This window comes from Solanum verrucosum, unplaced genomic scaffold (assembly GCF_900185275.1).
Source record: "Solanum verrucosum unplaced genomic scaffold, falcon-dt-bn FXZP01000007.1, whole genome shotgun sequence".
NCBI classification, from domain to species: Eukaryota; Viridiplantae; Streptophyta; class Magnoliopsida; order Solanales; family Solanaceae; genus Solanum; species Solanum verrucosum.
Window position 1 is genome coordinate 2,383,165 of NW_026020177.1, and position 19,791 is coordinate 2,402,955.

General features: G+C 37.3%; 1 protein-coding gene across 1 annotated transcript in view; it reads left to right on the plus strand.

Moving 5' to 3' along the window:
- The window catches only part of LOC125829072 (uncharacterized), a 56,210-nt gene that overhangs the window by 15,273 nt on the left and 21,146 nt on the right, over positions 1 to 19,791 (plus strand). Inside the window, exons 7-17 of the mRNA XM_049508346.1 lie at positions 218 to 297; positions 611 to 670; positions 8,011 to 8,110; positions 8,189 to 8,266; positions 10,352 to 10,416; positions 10,541 to 10,609; positions 10,688 to 10,765; positions 10,833 to 10,928; positions 11,230 to 11,300; positions 11,457 to 11,534; positions 11,653 to 11,743. Of these exons, the coding sequence (XP_049364303.1) occupies positions 218 to 297; positions 611 to 670; positions 8,011 to 8,110; positions 8,189 to 8,266; positions 10,352 to 10,416; positions 10,541 to 10,609; positions 10,688 to 10,765; positions 10,833 to 10,928; positions 11,230 to 11,300; positions 11,457 to 11,534; positions 11,653 to 11,743 (866 nt within the window). The remainder of the gene's footprint in view (positions 1 to 217; positions 298 to 610; positions 671 to 8,010; positions 8,111 to 8,188; positions 8,267 to 10,351; positions 10,417 to 10,540; positions 10,610 to 10,687; positions 10,766 to 10,832; positions 10,929 to 11,229; positions 11,301 to 11,456; positions 11,535 to 11,652; positions 11,744 to 19,791) is intronic.

Consider the following 19,791-nt stretch of genomic DNA (forward strand, 5'->3'; position numbering starts at 1 on the left):
TCCGAGGAAGTAAGGAACATAAAAGAATAGAAAGTATTGCTAACTGGACCATTTTTCATTCCTGGAAACCTATTCAATACTTCTAAATAAGGTTCCATTCCTGGACTACTGCTGCTTGGGATTTCTTGTGCTCTCAAGTTAGTATCTTTTAAATAATTTTGTTGAAATGGTTCAATATATATGTTTACTGTTCATTTCTTTTTGATGTTATTTCCAGATGAGACATTTCATAGTGCCAGCAGTGACTTGAGAGAACTGCCTCCAGTTGAGCTATCTACGCTTCCCTTGATATTAAAGGTGTTGCCATTTTCCTGCTTTGTGCATCTTTTATGTTATAAGAAGTTCTGGACTTCTGGTTTCCTCTAATATTTCTGAGTTACTTGTTAGACTTGTCTTTACCAGAGTAATTGTCTACACCACCCCGCGCTTCTATACTTCCAAAGAAAAAAAACCTATGACAATAAATTGAAAGGTTTTCGACCAATTTCAGTATAACAAAATTCCAAATGGTAAAACCCTGTTTGTTTTGTTGTTGAAAGATACGCCTGAGTATATATTTCAAATCATATCCCGGATCTCTGAGAGTGCTGTTCAATTGTTTCTTGTGCAGATAGTTGTAGAGAGTGGTGTTGCTGATCAGTTGCGTGTGACAGAACTAATATTGCATGATGTAAGCTTTGTCAATTGTTCAGTTGTGCATACTAATTTGTAGCTGGATCAATGAATCTTCATCAAGGGTGAAGGTTTCCATTACAATTGCCATTCATTATAATTCACTATACAAAATATGAACAAAAGCTAAGACTGCTTCCAAAATTCTCTTAGAGTGTTGGCCCTGGTATAACAGCATTTTCACATCTATCAAAACACATGTGAAATGAGCTAAACAAATGCTCTCAAGCACGAAAACCAAAAACCTTCTCTCTCCTACTTCCTAGGAAGGAGAAACATCTTTTCTTGACACTTTTCCGGCATTCCTTACCGGAAAACCTCTCTCTCACCTCCCTGAGTTATCACCTTCTGTGGTTACTCTTTTTTCTCTTTTCTTTTTTAGCTCAACCAGAAATTCTATTTTTAAGGATGGAGGACATAGGATCTATTTCAACGCAGGGTTTAAGTAATTTGATATTACAAGGTGGGAAAATGGCAAGTCTGAATGGTATGAATGGGTGGAAAGGAGTAGGAAGATGATGCGAAGGTCCAATGTGAACAGAAATCTATGGAGTGGATATGCTTTTGTATGAAAAAAGCATTGAAAGATCAGGAGATGGAGATTTTCATAAAAGGAGTCCGCCCTTTTTTGCACTAGAAAGAACAATCAACATGGGAGATTTATAAGCATAATCTCATTAAATGGATGGGGAAGGTCTGGCTTAATCATTCCAGAGCTAACATTGAGTGTTGGGTGGATGGATATTGCATTAAAGATAGAAAGGTTCATTAAATGGCAGAGGAGAAAGGTACAGATACCTCCTCCGAGAGTGATGGATGTCAAGTGCCCTTTTGCAGCAGTTGTACAAGAGAGTAAATGGCTCACAAACTCTCTGCACTGTTGAGATAAAGAGTAGGATTGGCAACATAAAAGTGACTGATAGAATAAATGATCAGGAAGATAGCCTACTCAAGAGATGTGTAGTTGGTTATTGCAGAGAGGAGTTGAAGGAAAAACCAACACTTGCTGACATCAGAAGGTGGTCCTCAACAAACTGGAAGAAAGCATTTGGTGTCAACATCTACGAGTTTAATGGCGACTCATTTCTGTTTGAATTTCCAAACAAACACATGGCAGAGCAAACCTTAAAACGGCAATGGAGATGGAAGAATTGCAGCTTCCATATGGAATGGTGGAACCCTTTTATAGGAAGAATCCCAAACTCCTTAACAGTCAAAGAAATTTGGATCACACTAGTAGGCATTCCCCTGCACTTGCGGTCTCAGAAAGTCTTCCGAGAAATTGGAGGAGTCTGTGGAGGATGGATTGCAACTGAAGAAGAAACAGAGCTAAAAAACCAGATGAAGTGGGCAAGGATTCTGGTGGCGAGTGACGGTAGAAAAATACCCAAGGAGGTCTCCATAGAATGGAACGAAATTACTTACCACTTTCCGATATGGGTGGAGTGCAAACCCAGGTTTGAAATAGTACCAGAATCAGGTTATGGAACCAATGGAGAAGAAACAAGGTTGAATCCAGTACATGGTTTTACCCAGGGGATAATCTAAAGTGCAAGCTGTAATTCTGTACTAGAATCCCATCAATTAAGGGATTCTAGTTAGAAACAACATGTGGGTTGTAAGAGAAAGACAACTGGAGGGGAAAGGTGTAATGAGACTTGTGACTTGCACATGACTCATTTAAATTTGAAATCAGATTTGGGCCTCTTGTCCAGGCCCAAGAGTACTTTAGCCCCAGAAAAGAAGTATAAGCTAGATAGTGCTGGACAACTGATCTTTAATAAAATATATGGAGGAAACAACCTAGAAGCTATCAGAGAAGAAAATGCGATGGTAGAGAGTGAAGCAAGAGGATCTTGAGGGAAAAAAATCAAGAGAAGAAGAACAAAAGCTCGTAGAACTGTTAGATAACAACAATGGGGGAAGAGATTATAAAATTAGTTATAGTGAAGAACGAGGGAATATGCAACAATTTGTTCAACCGGGGGAGCCAACTCCTATTATTTGCGATGCTTCTGGTTGTAGTAAAGAAGAAGAAGAGAGGGCACATCACTCGGTACAGAGCAATATTCCTAGGCTCAGTCAAGAATTTGGAGCTGCTTTTGAACGATGCACAGAGGAAGCCAATGTGTTGTTCCTAAAAATTGACCAGGAAAGGAATAAAGAAATAAAGAAGAGAATTCTGTTTCGATTTTGATAGAAAAGGGGGAAACAGGGAGTTCCGAAGGAATTGAGGAACTTGTTTTTCTAAAAATTCAAAGAAGAGAAGCCCAGGAGTGAATAAAAAAGCAGGGGGAGGAAACTAATCACTCAGTTATAATGAAGCTCACTAACCTATCATGGAATGTGAGGGGGCTTAACTTGGAGGACAAGAGAAATTTGGTGAGGAGTAGATTACAACAAGGGGGAGTAGATATTATAGTTTTGGTGGAGACAAAATTAAAGGGAGCAGTAGGAGATCATATTCAATAGCTAGAGGGTAATTGATTGATGGGGGGGAATTTGGATGGTGGCATTAGGTAGTAAAAGGGGTATAATTATTATGTGGGATAAAAGGTCTTGGGAGATGGTGGAGAGTGGAAATCAGATGAGCAGTAGCAAGTTGATCGGCATTAATGTAGATTTCACTTGGTTTCTTATAGCAGTATATGCTTCATGAGATAGAAATGAAAGGAAGGAGTTATGGGTAGAATTAGGTGCAATGAAAAGCTTTTGTAAAGGACCTTGGGTGGTTTGTGGCGATTCAACACTAACAGATTCCCTTCAAAAACGACAAATAATACCAAACTTTCAGGAGCAACGGTAGATTTCTCTAGCTGTATCAATGAACTGAGCTAGTAGACCCCCCTTTATTTGGGGGATCTTACACTTGGAGAGGAGGGTCAGATCATAGAAATGCATCAAGGATTAACAGTCTCATGTATTCATTTCCTTGGGACAAGTTGTTTAATAAAATCATACAGAGTTCCTTGAATAGTTTGGGTTTTGACCATAACCCAATTTTGTTGTCATGTGGGGATGAGGTCTTCAAGAGAGCATATTTCAAGTTGGAAATATGGTGGCTTAATGTGGAAGGGCTTAAATCCAAAATACAAGACTGGTGAAATTCTTTTAATAAGACAGGAAGAGCAGACTTTAAGTTAGCAACAGAACTGAGTCTTTTGAAAGTAAAACTCAAAGAATGGAGAAAGGAGAATAATGGTAATTGGAGGGCTAGAAATGATCAACCTTTGGAGTAAATTGGGAGTCTGGAATTCATACAAGAGGCCAGACCTCTTACCGATGATGAGTTACTGATGAAAGCCCACTGGGCCATGGAGTATGAAGAGTTGGATAGAAATGAAGAAATCCATTAGAGACAGAGATCCAGAATTCAGTGGAACAAAGGGGGTGACAAGAACACAAAGTATTTCCACAGAATGGCCACTGCGCATAAGAGAATCAACACTATAGATTCTTTGATGATCGATGGGGTTATGTCCTCTGATTCTATGGAAATTAAGAGGTCCACTGTGGATTTCTATAAAAAATCTTTACAAACAATCTGAAAGTTGGCAATCAGATTTGAATATTTTTGAAGTTCAAACTATTACTATGGAGGAGCAACAATGGCTTACAAGAAGGTTTTAAGAGGAAGAGATGTTAAAAAGGGATCAAAATGTGTGCAGTAGACAAGGCACCTGGCCCAGATGGTTACACAATTGTTTTTTTAGAACTTTCTAGGAAACTGTAAAGGAGGACTTAATGTTGACCTTCCACAACTTCCACCACTCATAAAAAAATTGAAAAAAGTTTTAATGCTACATTTGTAGCTTTTATTCCAAAGAAGGTGGGGGCAAATGATCTGAGAGATTTTAGACCAATTAGTTTGATCACAAGGGTGTACAAAATTATAGCCAAGGTTGTAGTAAAGAGATTGAAGAGGGTGATAAGCAAGCTTGTGAACAAACATTAGATGGCCTTCATTGAAGGTAGACAGATAATGGATGCTGCTTTAATTGCTAGTGAGTGTATTGACACTAGAATTAGAGGAGATGATACGGGGTTTATGTGCAAGTTAGATATTGAGAAAGCGTATGGCCATTTAAATTGGAAGTTCTTGATCAACACTCTTAGATAGATGGGGTTGGAATTTGTTGGCTTGGTTGGATAGACTTTTGTATTAAAACCACCAGGTTCTACATCCTTGTTAATGGAGAACCTTCAGGTTTTTTCCCAGCAGGAGGATTTAGACAGAGGGATCCTCTATCTGCATTCTTTTTAATTATAGTTATGGAGGGATTGGACAGTTTAATGAGGAAAGCGTCGCTAAATAATTGGATCAGAGGCTTCAAATTAAGAAACATGGCAAATGAGAATATGGAGTTGACACATATACTGTATGCCGATGATACAATAGTGTTCAGTGAAGCAGACCATGAACAATTATGCTATTTAAGGGTGATTCTGGTAGTTTTTGAGGCTTGTTCTGGACTCGAGGTTAATTGGAGAAAAGGCAGTATCTTTCCTATAAAAGAAGTTCAACAGATACAAACACTAGCAAATATCTTGAGGTGTAAGGTAGAGAAGCTACCAATAGTCTATCTAGGCAATTGGGGGGGGGGGGTAAACCATAAAACAATTACTATTTGGGATGGAATTATTGAGAAAACTGAGAGGAAGTTTGCACTTTGGAAGTCTCAATACCTTTCATTGGGAGGTAGAGTCACTTTAATAAACTCTGTGCTAGATTCCTTACCAACTTATGTGATGTCCCTTTACCCTATACCTGGTGAGGTGATCAAAATTGTAGATGCTTTGAGAAGGAATTTTCTTTGGCAAGGAAATAAAATTGAGAGCAGTTTCAATTTAGTAAAATGGACAGAAGTTCAATAAGGGTGGAATTGTGGGGGTTAGGGAGTTAGGAAGCTCTAGTTACAGAACTAAAGTCTGCTGAGCAAGTGGCTATGGAGGTACAACCAAGAGGAGCATGCACTATGGAAAGAGGTGATACAACACAAATTTGGCCAAGAAGGGGAATAGTGTTCAAGTGAAGTAACAATCACTTATGGAGTTTGAGTATGGAGGACTATCAGAAGCTTTTGGCCAGCTCTAGAAGTTAATATACAAGTTAAAGTTGGGAAGGGGATAAGGTTTTATTATGGAAAGAAGACTCGACTAGTCAAGGATCTCTTCAAAGTTTGTTTCCTGGACTTTGTTCTATCAGTGTGCATCCGGATAGCAAAAACAGTGAGTTGTGGTCTCAACAAGGGTGGAATTTGGCATTTAGAAGGTTGTTAAATGACTGGGAGATAGAAGAGGTAATTGAACTACTGAATATGATAGAAGGCTTTCCAGGCACTAATTTGGAAACAAACAGTCTATTATGGAGAAAACACCCAGGTGGAAGATTCTCTGTCAACAGATTGTATAAGTGGGGTCTATCGGTAACTGGTTGAAGGGTAACAGGGCCATGGAGTGTTGTTTGGAAGAGTGTGGCTCCCACTAAAGTGAAGTGTTTTGTCTAGTTGGTAGCTAGGAGAGCCTATTTGACTCATGAAGCATTACATAAAAGGGGATCAACATAGCCTCTAGATGCTAACTATGCAAAGAGGCACTGAAACCAGCAAACACCTATTTTTGCATTGCAATGTAACAACACAAATATGTGCTTTATTCTTCAATTTAACTAGCCTAAACAAGTGTATGCCAGAACACACATCAGACTTATTGAGTTGTTGGATCAGAAGGGGGGGCAGCAAGAGTCAAAAGAAGTGGTGGAGGATGATACTTGCTTGTATCTGGTGGAATATTTGGAAGGAAAGGAATTAGAGGATTTTTGAAGAAAAAGAATGCTCAATACAAAAGATTAAATGGAAAGTAATTACTTCCTTAGGTTTTTGGTGTAAAGAACAAAATATAGAAGGGAAATCCAATTAGTGGTTTCATAGGTTCTTTGTAAGTATTTATGTTTCTTTTTTTCCCTCCCTTATCTGTTACTACTTTTTGGAGGTGGCCAACATTGCCCTTAATGCTGAGGAATACAAGTTACCAGTTTCGGAAAAAAAAAGAAGGAAGACATTTTAAATGCATCTTCTTTTTGTTAGAATCAATTATTTATCACATCACGTTTGACTTTGTGCAAGGAACTTTACTTATGATGATGAGTCATAATAAATTGTCTCATTTGAGAAGTTGGGATATTAAAATATGGCTGCTAGTTATCATTAAAAAAGTATGGCTGCTAGTTGATTTTTCAAGTCCATTTAAATTGGTCATGTTGTGTGGTGGTCATGTAAGAAAAGCTATCCAATACTCTGTCTATCCTGTCTTCATGTAATCCCACCTTTAGGCACAACTTGAAAAAGGGCTCATGCCATCATCAACTGGTTCCATTCCACAAAATTTTCATTCGAGAAGGCCCAAGGCTTCGCTCTAGTGGTAAGAGCGTAGTGTGAGTTTTTTGGGTTAGGTGCAAGTCCCTGTTTCGGACCCGTTGTAGCCAAAGACATGATATTTAAGTGGATAAGGGTAGAGGGTGTGCCGTTATCCAATCGAGTTTCGAACCGTGCGCCACTGGATATTAGAGATTTTTCGGGTATAAAAGAAATTCATTTGCGGAATTAATCTGGATTTTACTTCCTCTATTTTAAAAGGTATTTGTGACTATCATTTCAGCATTCTAGAATTCGAACTGTTGTTAGATTTCGTAGATTGAAACGCTTAGCAGTGTTATCAAAAGAGAAAAGAGGAAAAAAAAACTCTTTAAGGTTCATTGAAGCTTTAAGCGCGGGCTTTAATGCAAAAGGGCGCAAATGGAGAAAAAAATACATATATATATTTTTAGTCCAAAACTAATAATTATAAGCATGAATAACCAATATATGGACAAAGAAATTGATTATAAAGTGAAATATCAATTGTCTAGTGTCCCCTCTCAAGGAAATGCTCATTCACAAGCAAAAGCTTGTCTTAGAGCCTTGATGGTGCCATTGAACTGCACATCAAGTGACGCGAAGCGTTCGCCGCTCAACATGTTTTGAGCTTTGCTTCGGGCTTAAGTGCACCTTTGACAACACCGATGCTTTGGATATGTTAGCTACTTATTGTGGAAAAATCCTCAAGGAAAACACAAGTTTGTTTTACCTGCACCCAGTAAGTTATTTCACTATATGCAAGGCAAACACCCTCCCTTTCCAAAAAAAAGAAAGAAGCAAAAAAGGAACACAGAATCAAAGAGAAGTCAGTTGCATAGTATTTCTCCATAGTAAAAGCTACTTGTTTCTGCCGTTTGTTCTTTTTTCTTGTTTTCAGTTTCTACAATTGAATCGTCTGAGTTGATATTTGTTGTTATTGCAGCAAGATTTTTTCGGAAAGCTGATGGATTTATTCAGAATCTGTGAAGACCTGGAGAATGTTGACAGTCTTCACATCATTTTCAAAATAGTTAGAGGAATTAGTTAGTATTGCCTGCTTTTTTTCAATATTTGTTTAATACTTATATTTCAGTAACTTTACGATTTTATGGTTTCTGCAGTTTTGCTCAATAGTTCCCAGATCTTTGAAAAAATATTTGGTGATGAGTTGATTTTGGATATTGTTGGATGCCTTGAATGTAAGTTTGTCATCTACTTTCTGTTTCCAGTTGAAATGATCCATTTTTATCTTGATAGGGTTCTCCTTTCTCTTTAAGGACTGTTGTAGCTTGAATATGGGGCAATTTTGACCTTATCAAAAAAAAAATGTGGGACAGCTTAGTTTTCCCCATGGAGACTCTGTGTTTTGGTTTAGGTTCGGATTAAATCTTCTTGTGATTGGGTTCCTGCTCTTATGGTGATTCTCATGTCGTCTTGATTACAACAACAACATACCCATTCCAATCCACAAGTGGGGTATGGAGAGGGTAATATGTACACAAACCTTAGCCCTACTTTTTGGGGTAAAGACGCAGTTTTCAATAGAACTTCGGCTCGAAAGATAAAATTTTTGAAGCAGGTTTGCTAGACAAATATGGTAGCAAAAAGAGCAAGAGACAAAGCAAGGAAGCAACTCATAATAATATACATTGAAGAACAAGAGAATGCGTGACTGCTAAATAATACTACTAGTACTAAGAAGCGAAGAGGAGGAAGCTATCCCTTTCCCTCTCCCACTTAAGGTGCTACAATACTCATCTACTTACTATCCTTCTACCTTAATCCTCAGCCTCCATATCTTCCTATTCAGGGTAATGCCCTCGGTAAAATGAGGTTTTGCCATATCCTGTCTAATCACCTCCCCTAGTTCGTTCTTATTCGGCCTACCTCTATCTCGCTTTGCTCCTGCTGTCAACCTCTCACACCTCGTTACGGGCGCATCCACACACCTTCTTTTCACATGTCCGAATCATCTCAACCTCGGTTCCCTCATCTTGTTCTCCATGGAGGCCACACCACCTTTCCCAAAATAACTTCATGCCATCTTGATTGAAGTAGATAAATGTATATAATGCTCTAAATAGGATAAAAGTATTGCATTTACTTTTTGGAAGTTGAGCCACAGATTACATGCATTTTGTTGTGACGTGGCTTTATTCATTGTAAATTGCGGTCATGGAATGTTGAAATTTATGAAACAAAGTGAAATGATCTTTGATGACATTATCTACTAGAGTAAATGATTTATCAAGTTTCATCAAAAAAATGAGCGATCAAGTTTATTGGTGCTCCATACACAACTGATAGGTTTTCCTTGTCTATTCTTTGTGATGCTTTAGAATATCCAACAACAACATTCTTAGTGTGACCCTACCAATAGAGTTTGGGGAGGATAGGGTTTACGCATTCCTTACTCTTATCTTGTGTGAGGTTTAAAAGTTGATTCCAGTAGACCCTCGTTTCAAGAAAAACATTTTCAAAAATAGGTTTGACAAATACAAGAGAAAGCTATGGTGGAAGAGTATTGCAGAAAAGAAAAGTACAAACAAAAATAGAAATGATAACCCAAGTAAAAACAACAATAATAGTAATGCAGTTGAAAAATAAGATAATAATAGAATAATAATAATGATCTTGATAAGTAGAAGAGGGAGCAGACAAGGTGCTGTAAGATAGAGCCAAGCTTTCCCACTGGACAGAGAGAAATTGCTCGACCACCTATTAACCCTCTACGCTAATTCTTGACCTCCATGTTTTCCTATCTAGGGTCATGTCCTCGGGAAACTAAAGACATGTCATGTCATGTCTAATCACCTCTCCGCAACTTTTCCTGGGTCTACTTCTACCTTGGCTTAAACCTATCACTGTCAGCTTCTTGCACCTCCTCACTGGGGAATCTATGCTCCTCTTTACATGCCCAAACCATCTTAGCCTTGCTTTCCGCATCTTGTCCACCACTTAGGCCACTCCCATCTTACTTCATATATCTTCGTTCCTAACCTTAACTCTCCTAGTGTGCCCACACATCCACTTAAGCATCCTCATCTTCACTACGTTCATCTTCTGCTGAATGTGTGAATTCTTATTTGTGTTGGTATTAGAGACCTCTGGTTTTCATTGTTCTTTGGTGAATAATTTCAAGTTTTATGCAAGTAGGATCCTTGATATGCATGTAATCTGTAAAATAGGGATTGCTGCTACGCCCCTCAAGTAATTTTAAAGTTTTTATCCAGCTACTTCTTGAGTTTGTTTCTGGAATAATTGACCTGAAATTTGGTCTGCAGATGACCCAGAGGCACCACATATCCATCATCGCAGTTTTTTGAAGGAGCACATCGTATATAAGGAGGTATCTTATGTAATTTTCGGATCCCTTAGTTGTTTCCGGCTGAGCATATCTGAGTAATATGGACAGAGGTGTTTAAATGCAAGTTCTTTTGAATTTACTGATAATTTCTCCCCCTTTTGGATAGGCCATACCTATCAAAGATTCGGTAGTCCTTTCAAAGATACGTCAAACTTATAGAGTTGGCTATCTAAAGGTATAATATGATCTTGTACTCTTATAAGCTTTGGCATGTAACATGAATGGAACTTACTGGTTTTGTCACTAATTTCAGGATGTCGTGTTGTCTCAAATGTTGGATGAGGCAACAATAGCAAATCTCAATTCCATAATCAGTTTGAACAATGCAATGGTAAGATATTAGTAACTTAAGCTCAATCTCATGCTTACAGTCCACTGACCTTTTGATTTTGATACAGGTTGTATCTCGCCTGAAAGATGATAATACCTTTATTCAGGAATTATTTGCGAAGTTGAGTTCACCTTCTACTTCTGCAGAATCAAAGAAAAATTTGGTAAAGAATCTTAGTGGAGACAATTTTTTTTCACGTCTTTTGAAACATGATTCTGTCGGACTTGGCTATTTTTCATATTTACTAACTCTTCTATAAGAATGAGTATCTAGTTTCATTTGTATCTTCTACTACCAACTGCTACTAACTCTTTACATAGCACATGTTAGTATCTTCTTCAAATTCGGATATGTACCTATTATTTTGTTTCCTTTTTGTTGTTTGGGTAGGAAACCTCTGAGTAGTAGTAGTCTCATGGTCATATGGTTATTGATTCTTCTTTTTCTTTTTCCTATTGTATTAGATACACTTTTTGCATGAGTTTTGCACGTTGAGTAAGAGCTTACAGATGGTCCAGCAAGTTCGGCTGCTCAGGTATGCATCACAGGCTTTTCCTTTGTTCTAGAAATGGTTGTCCTGTATGCATGAAGATGATTGTTTTAATTTTAGATCTGTTACTCTCTGGCAAGTGAACTTTTCTCGAATTATGGTTTGTGGGTGATAGAACTGAAAATATGTTAATGGTTGCAGGGATCTTGTTAATGAGGGCATATTCGATATTATAGTTGATATTTTGCAGAGCTCCGACAAAAAGCTTGTACTGATGGGGTAATGGACCATAACATTAACCTTCAGCAAGTAGATTCTTTTTCTTTTCTTGTTCTTTGTGCATGCACCTTGTGTTCCCCTCTGAAGTTCTTATTACAAAAAATTCTAATGGATGCAGGACAGACATTCTGATTCTTTTGAATCAGGACCCAAATCTTCTGCGGTCTCATGTAATTCGTCAGGAAGGTCTTTCTCTTTTTGGACTTCTGGTGAGTAGTATTGGACTTCTCTTTGTTTTGTTTTTTCAATTCAATACTGGAAGCATTTGATGCTGATATGAGGCTATACCAGTGTTGCTATAGTTGAGGATACCTAACTTGAGACACGGAATCATCCAAGTCATGCCATGGAAAGATCCATGTTGAAACCTATTTTCACAGAATTTTGAAGCACACCAAAAAAACACTTGAATATGGGTTATTCTTGTTGATCCTCATTTATTTGGGGGATCCTATACTTGGAGAGGGGGTGAAAATAGCAGATGTGCTTCCAGGATTGATAGATTCCTTTACTTGTTGCTGTGGGATGAAATGTTTCAACAGATCAACCCAAGTATATTGCCAAATTTGGGATAGATCATAATCCAATTATGTTTTCTTGTGGGGATTGGAATTTTAAGTTTCAAAATGGTGGCTTTATGTGGGGGGTTTCAGGAGTTAAGTGCAGGAGTGGTGGACTTCTTTAAATGTATCATGAAGAACAGACTTCAAGCTAGCTTCCAAGCCGAGTCTTATAAAAGGAAAATCAAAGACTGGAAGGAAGCAAAAAATAAATATTGTCACAAGCTGGTAATTTGGATCTTATCCAAAAGCAGAGACCACTAACTGAAGATGAACAGTTTCAGAAGGCTGATTTGGCTGTGGAATATGAAGAAGCAGTGTTTTGGGAAGCGAGAAGCGGAAAAAAGCGACGAGGGCTTGCTTCAACGAAGTGAGAAGTGTGTAGCGAAGCACACACTTTTTTTTCAAATAAACCGCTATTTAGTACAAAGACAAAACATCTTAAATATGCATAGATAAATAACCAAGAACTCCATAGAAGTAACATATCAAACAAATATAGATAGTCCATTGTGTATGTCATATCACAAAAGACACATTTGACTTTTGTGTTACTCTTCATTGGAGTTCCAAACACCCAAGTTGGTTCCCTTTTTTGTGTCATTGAACTTGAATAAAAAAATAGAACTTACTACTAGCAAAAAGAGAACAGCCACAGAAGTTACAGAGCAGCAAAAAAAAAAAGGGGAAAAAAATAGAGACAAAACAGAGCAGCAAAACAAGAAAAGAAAAAAACAGAGCATAGGCAGTATTATTACAGAGCATACACAGTAACAGAGCATAGGCAGTAGTATTACAAACAGAGCATACACAGTAACAGAGCATAGGCAGTAGTTTACAAACAGAGCATACACAGTAACAGAGAATCTTAAATCAGAAGAAAAAAAACAGGGTAATGCTACTAACAGCAAATTGAAAAAAAAAACCTAGTTACCTTGCACAGCAGAGAAACAGAAAGAGAAGAAGAAAAAGAAGAAGAAAAAATTAACCTTGCGCTTCAGCAGCAGTTGCACAAAGGAGGGAAAATTTTGGAAAAACTTGCGTTAGTATTTTTATAATTTTTTTTAGAAAAACCCTAGTTAGCACTTAATTCGCTCAAGCGAGCTTTTTCTCGCTTTTAAAAAAAGCATGCTTCCCCCAGAAGTGCCCCCTTATTCACCATCGCCTCGCTTCAAGGCATTAGAGCGAAAGCCTGTCGCATCACTTAAAGCGAGCACTTCAGTGCTTTTAACAACACTGTGAAGAAGTGTCCAGGAATGAAGAGATTGCTTGGAGACAAAGATCTAGGGTCCAAAGAATTAAGAATGGGGACAAAAACACAAAGTACTTCCATAGGGTGGCGACAACTCACAAAAGATTCAGTACAATTGACTCTTTGCATATTGATGGAGTTGGTAGCACTGAGCCTTTGACTATAAAGAGTTCAATTTGGAATTCTACCAGAATCTATACTGGGAAAAACAGAAAGGTGAAGGTCAAGCCTTGACATTCAAGGTGTCTCAAGTATTGCAACAGCTGAACAAGATTGGCTAACAAGACAGTTTGACGAGGATGAAATACTTGAAGGGATCAGACTGTGTGCTATTGATAAGACACCTGGTCCAGATGGATACACAATGACCTTTTTAAGGCTTTTTGGGTTGTATTTAAGGATGACTTGGTGCAAACCTTCCTGAACTTTTATTCTCAACAGATGTTTGAGAAAAGTTTCAATGCCACCTTTGTGCCTTTGATTCCTAAGAAGGTGGGTGCAACTGAATTGATTCTGCTTGTCTTTGAAGCTTGTTCTGTATTGGAAGTCAATTGGAGGAAAATTAGCCTTTTTCAACTTCAAGAGGTTCAACAAATTCAGCTGTTAGCAAGCAGTTTGGACTGTAGGGTTGAGAACTTGCCTACTGTCTATGTTGGAATGCCTTTGGGCTCAAAGCATAAAGCTTTGGGAATTTGGGATGTCATTATAGTCTCGACTGAGAAAAAAATTTAGCTTTATGGAAGTCTCAATACCTCTCTTTGTGGGGAAGACTTACTTTGCTCAGTTCTATGTTAGATGCTTTGCCTACATATGTGATGTCTTTTTTTCCTATCCCTAGCAAGGTGATCAAGGCACTAGAGTCTAGACATTTCTTTTTTAGAATAAATTTTCTGTGGTAGGGAAATGAAGTGGGCAGAGCTTCAACTTGGTCAAGTGGGAGTCAGTTCAACAAAGCAGAGGACATGAAGGTTTGGGGTGAAAAATGTTAGGCTACAGAACAAAAGCTTACTCATGAAATGGATATGGAGGTATAATCAAGAAGAGCAGGTCCTGTGGAGAGAGGTGATCCAACATAAATATGGACAAATTGAATAGTGGTGCACAAACACCATCTCAAGTACCTTCATAAAAAAAAAGTCTTTGATAATGCAGTCTCTTTGGGGTGGGAGTATGAAGGACCATCAAATCACATTTTTCTGGTTAGCTTTGAAGGTGAACTCATACTACATGATTGGCAGGGGTGACAAGATTTTCTTTCGGAAGGAGAACTGGAGTGGATAGGGGGTTTGCAGGATCTATTTCCCCAGCTAAAGGCTGGACTTTAGCATTCAGAAGGCTGTTAAGTGATTGGGAAACAGCAAGAGTGGCATAATTGTTGTTTCTAGCTGGTGGCTTCGAAGGAACTACTCTGGAATCTGATAACGTCATATGGAGACACCACCAAGATGGAGTGTTCTCAGTGAACAAGGTGTTCAAAGGCATCTGAGTGAGTTGACAGGTAGGTCAATAGGCCCCTGGAAAACCATATGAATATGGCACCAACTAAGGTGAAATGTTTTACCTGGTTAGTGTGAAGCACTGCAGAAAAGGGGTATCTTCATAGCTTCAAGATGCTCATAATGTAAGGAGGCAAAAGAGACTAACAATCACCTTTTACTACATTGTAAAGTTACAACACTAAGTGTGGGCCTTATTCATCAATATTGCTAAGGTGAATTGGTCTATGCTAGAGTTCTCTGCTGACCTTTTAAGCTGTTGGATTAGGAGGGGAGGTAGCAAGAGTCAGAAAATATCAATGAGAACAGTGCGAACCTGCATCTGGTGGAACACTTGGAAGGAAAAAAAATGATAGAATTTTTGAAGGCAAAGTGAGCTTCATACCTAAACCCAAATGGAATGTCATCACTTGGGAGGAAAAAAAATGATAGAATTTTTGAAGGCAAAGTGAGCTTCATACCTAAACCCAAATGGAATGTCATCACTTCTTTATGTTTTTGGTGTAAAGAGTAATAATGTGTAGAATATTAAGTACAGTTAGTTGACTTCATAGGATTACTGTAATTACTTAAGTTTCACGTGTCTTCGAGGTGGCCAACATACCTATACAAAGTTACCAGTTTCAAAAATAAAAAAGAAAAGGAGTGTTTGATACAAGAGATATATTATTAGAAAATATTGCCAAATTAATTTTTAGGGCTTTTTGCCAGTTTAGAGATACTTCTAAGTTCTCCCATCACTTTGTTGTGTTCCACCCTCCGACCAAATTTCTTTATGATAGTGAGTTTGCCTCAGATTATCTCAATATAACTGTGTTGTTTAATGATTCTGTCCCCTTAAGTGAACATTCCATTGTCTCAAAGAGGTGATTTTCTGTGTCTTTAAGGTTGCCAAGATTCATCTGAACTAATTCAGGTGTTGTTGTTGAATGTAGTTTTAGCAGACTAGCTTTCTTCTACTGCATTAAAGAAATAGTAAGACTGTCCCTCCAAAAAAGACTTGTGTATTAAGGGGTCGTTTGGTAGGAGGTATTAGGAGAAATAGTCCATGTATTATGTATGGTATTATTTAGTACTATGTTTGGTAGAATTTTTGGGCATAAGTATAACTAATCCATGGATTAATTATACACCCTACATGGTATTAGAGGAGGTATTACTAATACCTTTCATGTGGTGGTATTAGTAATACATTGGATTTAATACCATGAGAGTATCCATGTAAAGACAAAAATATCCTTCAAATCATTTTATTTATTTTCTTGATTTTATGTTTTATATTTGTACTAGTAAATTTATTTAAATAAATTAGCTTACAAATTTTATTATTTAGAGAGAGTTGTTTGTTAATAAATAATTGCAATACATATCAATACAATATTTAAAATGTGAGTTGTTTAACATTTACTAATTGAAAAGACAAATATATCACCACATGACGTTTGTAATCTTAATTGAATATATTATTTGTTGGTTTATATGTGGTTTCTAATTGTTTGTATTTTGAACAATTTATAAATTGCATACATATTAAAACTACAACTTGCAATTTTTATATGTAAATGTAGATGATTCATGTTACTATTGTTTACAGGCTTTTCGAATTTAAAGTAGATGGTCTATCTATTCTAAATTGAAAAGTAACGTTTTTAAGTGATTAATCTATTAAGATAACAATTGTTTACCCTCCAATAATTCAAGTGAGAAAATAGCAAACATGACAACAAAATTGTTCTTCTCCTAGCTACTTAGAAGGCCATAAAAATATAATATTGTCCGACAATTATCTACCGATTACATAAAATAGAAAATCTCACAATAATGCAAGGGTATAATTGGAAAGAAGCTTTTTGTAGAGTTTTAATCCAAACACAAGATGAGGTCAGAAGCAATGGAACCAAACACTTGATAAAAAATATATCCTGCACTACTAAACCCTGCATTATTTATTTTTCTACCAAACGACCCCTAACTGGGTTGTTTGATGGCACTGAAAGGAAGAGGAGAGGGGGTGGGGTTTGTTTGCCGCTCTGAGGTAAAACAATTGATTGTTGAATGCAATTCAAATTTAATGGTGGTAGGTTTTAGGTATCCAAATTCTGGCCAGTTTTGCAGTTTATCTTGCTGTAACTTATGCTGCTTAGTGGTTGATTACTGTTATTATTTTCCCCTCTTTTCGGATGCAGGGTGAGGGACATTAAGGCTGTTCCACGACAGTATCTGTTCGACACTCCTTTTGTTGGATTGGAACTACCTCCAGTTATATGTGTTATAAGTGTGCATTAAAGAATGACTAACCGATAGAATATGCGAGGAGGTCCTTGGTGTATAACTTTTGCCGATAATATTGTTTTAATTGATGAAAGTAGTGAGGAAATAAGCCAATCGAACTATGAAGAACTCTACCAGGCAATAAAAATTGAAATACCTTTTCTCTTTGTACACATTCCTTTTCTACTCCCCTCTTACCTTTTTACACGTCCAATATTCACTTTGCAATCCCCTAAAAGGATTTGTTGCTCTTGAGCCGAGGGTCTTTCTAGAACAACCTCTCTACCTCCACGAGGTAGTGGTAAGGTATTGATACACTCTATCCTCCCTAGACCTCACTTTTTTTTTTTTTTGAAACTGGTAAGGTTCCTCCCTAGACCCCACTTGTGGGATTTCACTGGGTGTGTTGTTGTTGCAGTCCCTTGAAAGTATTAATTAAGTATTTGTTTTATTAAATTATCTTGTGGGATTTCACTGGGTGTGTTGTTGTTGCAGTCCCTTGAAAGTATTAATTAAGTATTTGTTTTATTAAATTATCTTGTGGGATTTCACTGGGTATGTTGTTGTTGCAGTCCCTGAAAGTGTGATTGACACCAAAAGTTTCAACGTGAAACTAGTACTTTTAATTTGTCTAGTACACCAAAAATTTATACTTTAGCAAATTAAGGGAGAATTAACTAATTTTCCAACTTTACCTTATCATGAAGTAACCATTCTCTAGATTTTTTTTTGAGATTGGTAACTGTTTCTATTTCTTTAAATCAGTACAACACTGAAAACCATATTTACATAATGACCTCTAAAGGCACTGTCCTATCCCTATAATGAGTCTAAAACATCAATGATAGAGACAATGTATCTGATTACACCAAAAACATAAAGTTAGAATATAATTCAATTTTACTTGTTGCATATTACTCTCCCTATTCTCAAAAACTCTAAGATTTCTCTCTTTCCAGATAGTCCACCAATTAGTAGCAGGAATGATTCTCCAGTTGCTTTTGTTCTTTGCCTGTGATCCTGCTGCTTCTTCCCAACTGTATAAGGCCTCTGCAATTCAATTCTACTAGGCATGACCCATGAGATGTTTTTGAGCCTTAGGAATAGACTCCACAATTGGCCAGTGACCTTGCACTGGATGAACAAGTGATTGACTGTTTTTGCAGTTTCCCCACAAAAAAAAATCTAGAGTACAGTGTAATCCCCCACTTCATCAAATTCTCCTGTGTCAACACAACTTCCTTAGCAAGTAACCACACAAAACATGCTACTTTGTGTGGGATCTTGGCCTTCCAAATGTGTTTCCAGGGCCATTTGGGTGCCTGCATAATTGGGTGGTTCAACTTCCTATATGCTGCACTTACTTTTAAAGTCCCTTTACAGTTCCCCAACCACTGTAATTTGTCCTTCCCTATCTCCAAGCCACTAAATTGTTCAGTGACGCTGAATAATTCTATAACTCTGCGAATTTCCCAATCATTGAGGTGTTTTATAAATATAATATTCCACCCATGAGGTGTCCATAGTTCAATTGCACTATGTTCTTGAAGAACCAGAGTGTGTATGTATGGGAAAAGTGTCTCCATGTTTCTTGCTTCATGCCAATCCTCCTTCCATAATCTAGTTTTAGCGCCATCTACCACTTGAATCTTGGTGTTTGATTTGAATTCATCCCATAGTGATCGGATGGATTTCCATAAACTAACACCATAAGGAGTGGGTAACTTCCTTTGTCATCCAATTATCACTTTCTTCATATTTTGCTTTTATGATTGAGCCCCATAAATTCTGGTCATCGTTGGAATACCTCCAAGTCACTTCATTCTCAAAGCATTGTTTTGATTCTTTAGGTTCTTGATCCCTAAATCCCTAACTCTCTTATCATTGATCACTTTTTTCCATATGACGAAGTGGTACCCTTTCCTTTCCTTGTTTCGTTGCCACAAAAACTCTCTTGATTCTATCCAACCTATTAATGACACCCGGAGGAATAGGAAATAAAGACATCATATATGATGGAAGCTAAGTTGCTCGGACTCGGGTGCGGGTATCCGAGACGGATGCGAATCCGACTCTCGGATTCGGCAAAATTTAAATTTTAAGATTCGGGGGTGCGAATCCGAGTATGGATACGGGTGCGGGGATACGTCTAATTGGTATACCTGGTATTAGGGGTGTTCACGGGTCGGTTTGGATCGGTTACTGGTTAAAACCAAAACCAAAACCAAACCAACTTAATCGGTTTTAAAATTATCAAAACCAAACCAAATATAATATACATTTATCGGTTTGGTGGTTATCGGTTTCGGTTTGGTTTGGTTCGGTTATTCGGTTATTAACCATACACAAAAATAAAAGAAACAATTCATTCAAAATGTGAAAAAAGCAATCCATTCAAAACAAAAAAATAGTTAGAATGACTTAAATTACTGAACTTTCGATCACTAAATTTACTATCAATAAAGCTTTAAAATTCACTATATTGGCCTAGAAGGAAGAGACAATAATATTTTCAGTTCCACAAAGAATTGTTATAGACACTCATATACATGAAATCAATAAGATAAATGTTTCATCTTGGATATTTTTGCTTTCAATAAGTAAATTATAAAGAAATTTTTAATCAAAATATGTATAAGATCTTTAAAATAGTTTATAAAAACAATATATTAAGTATG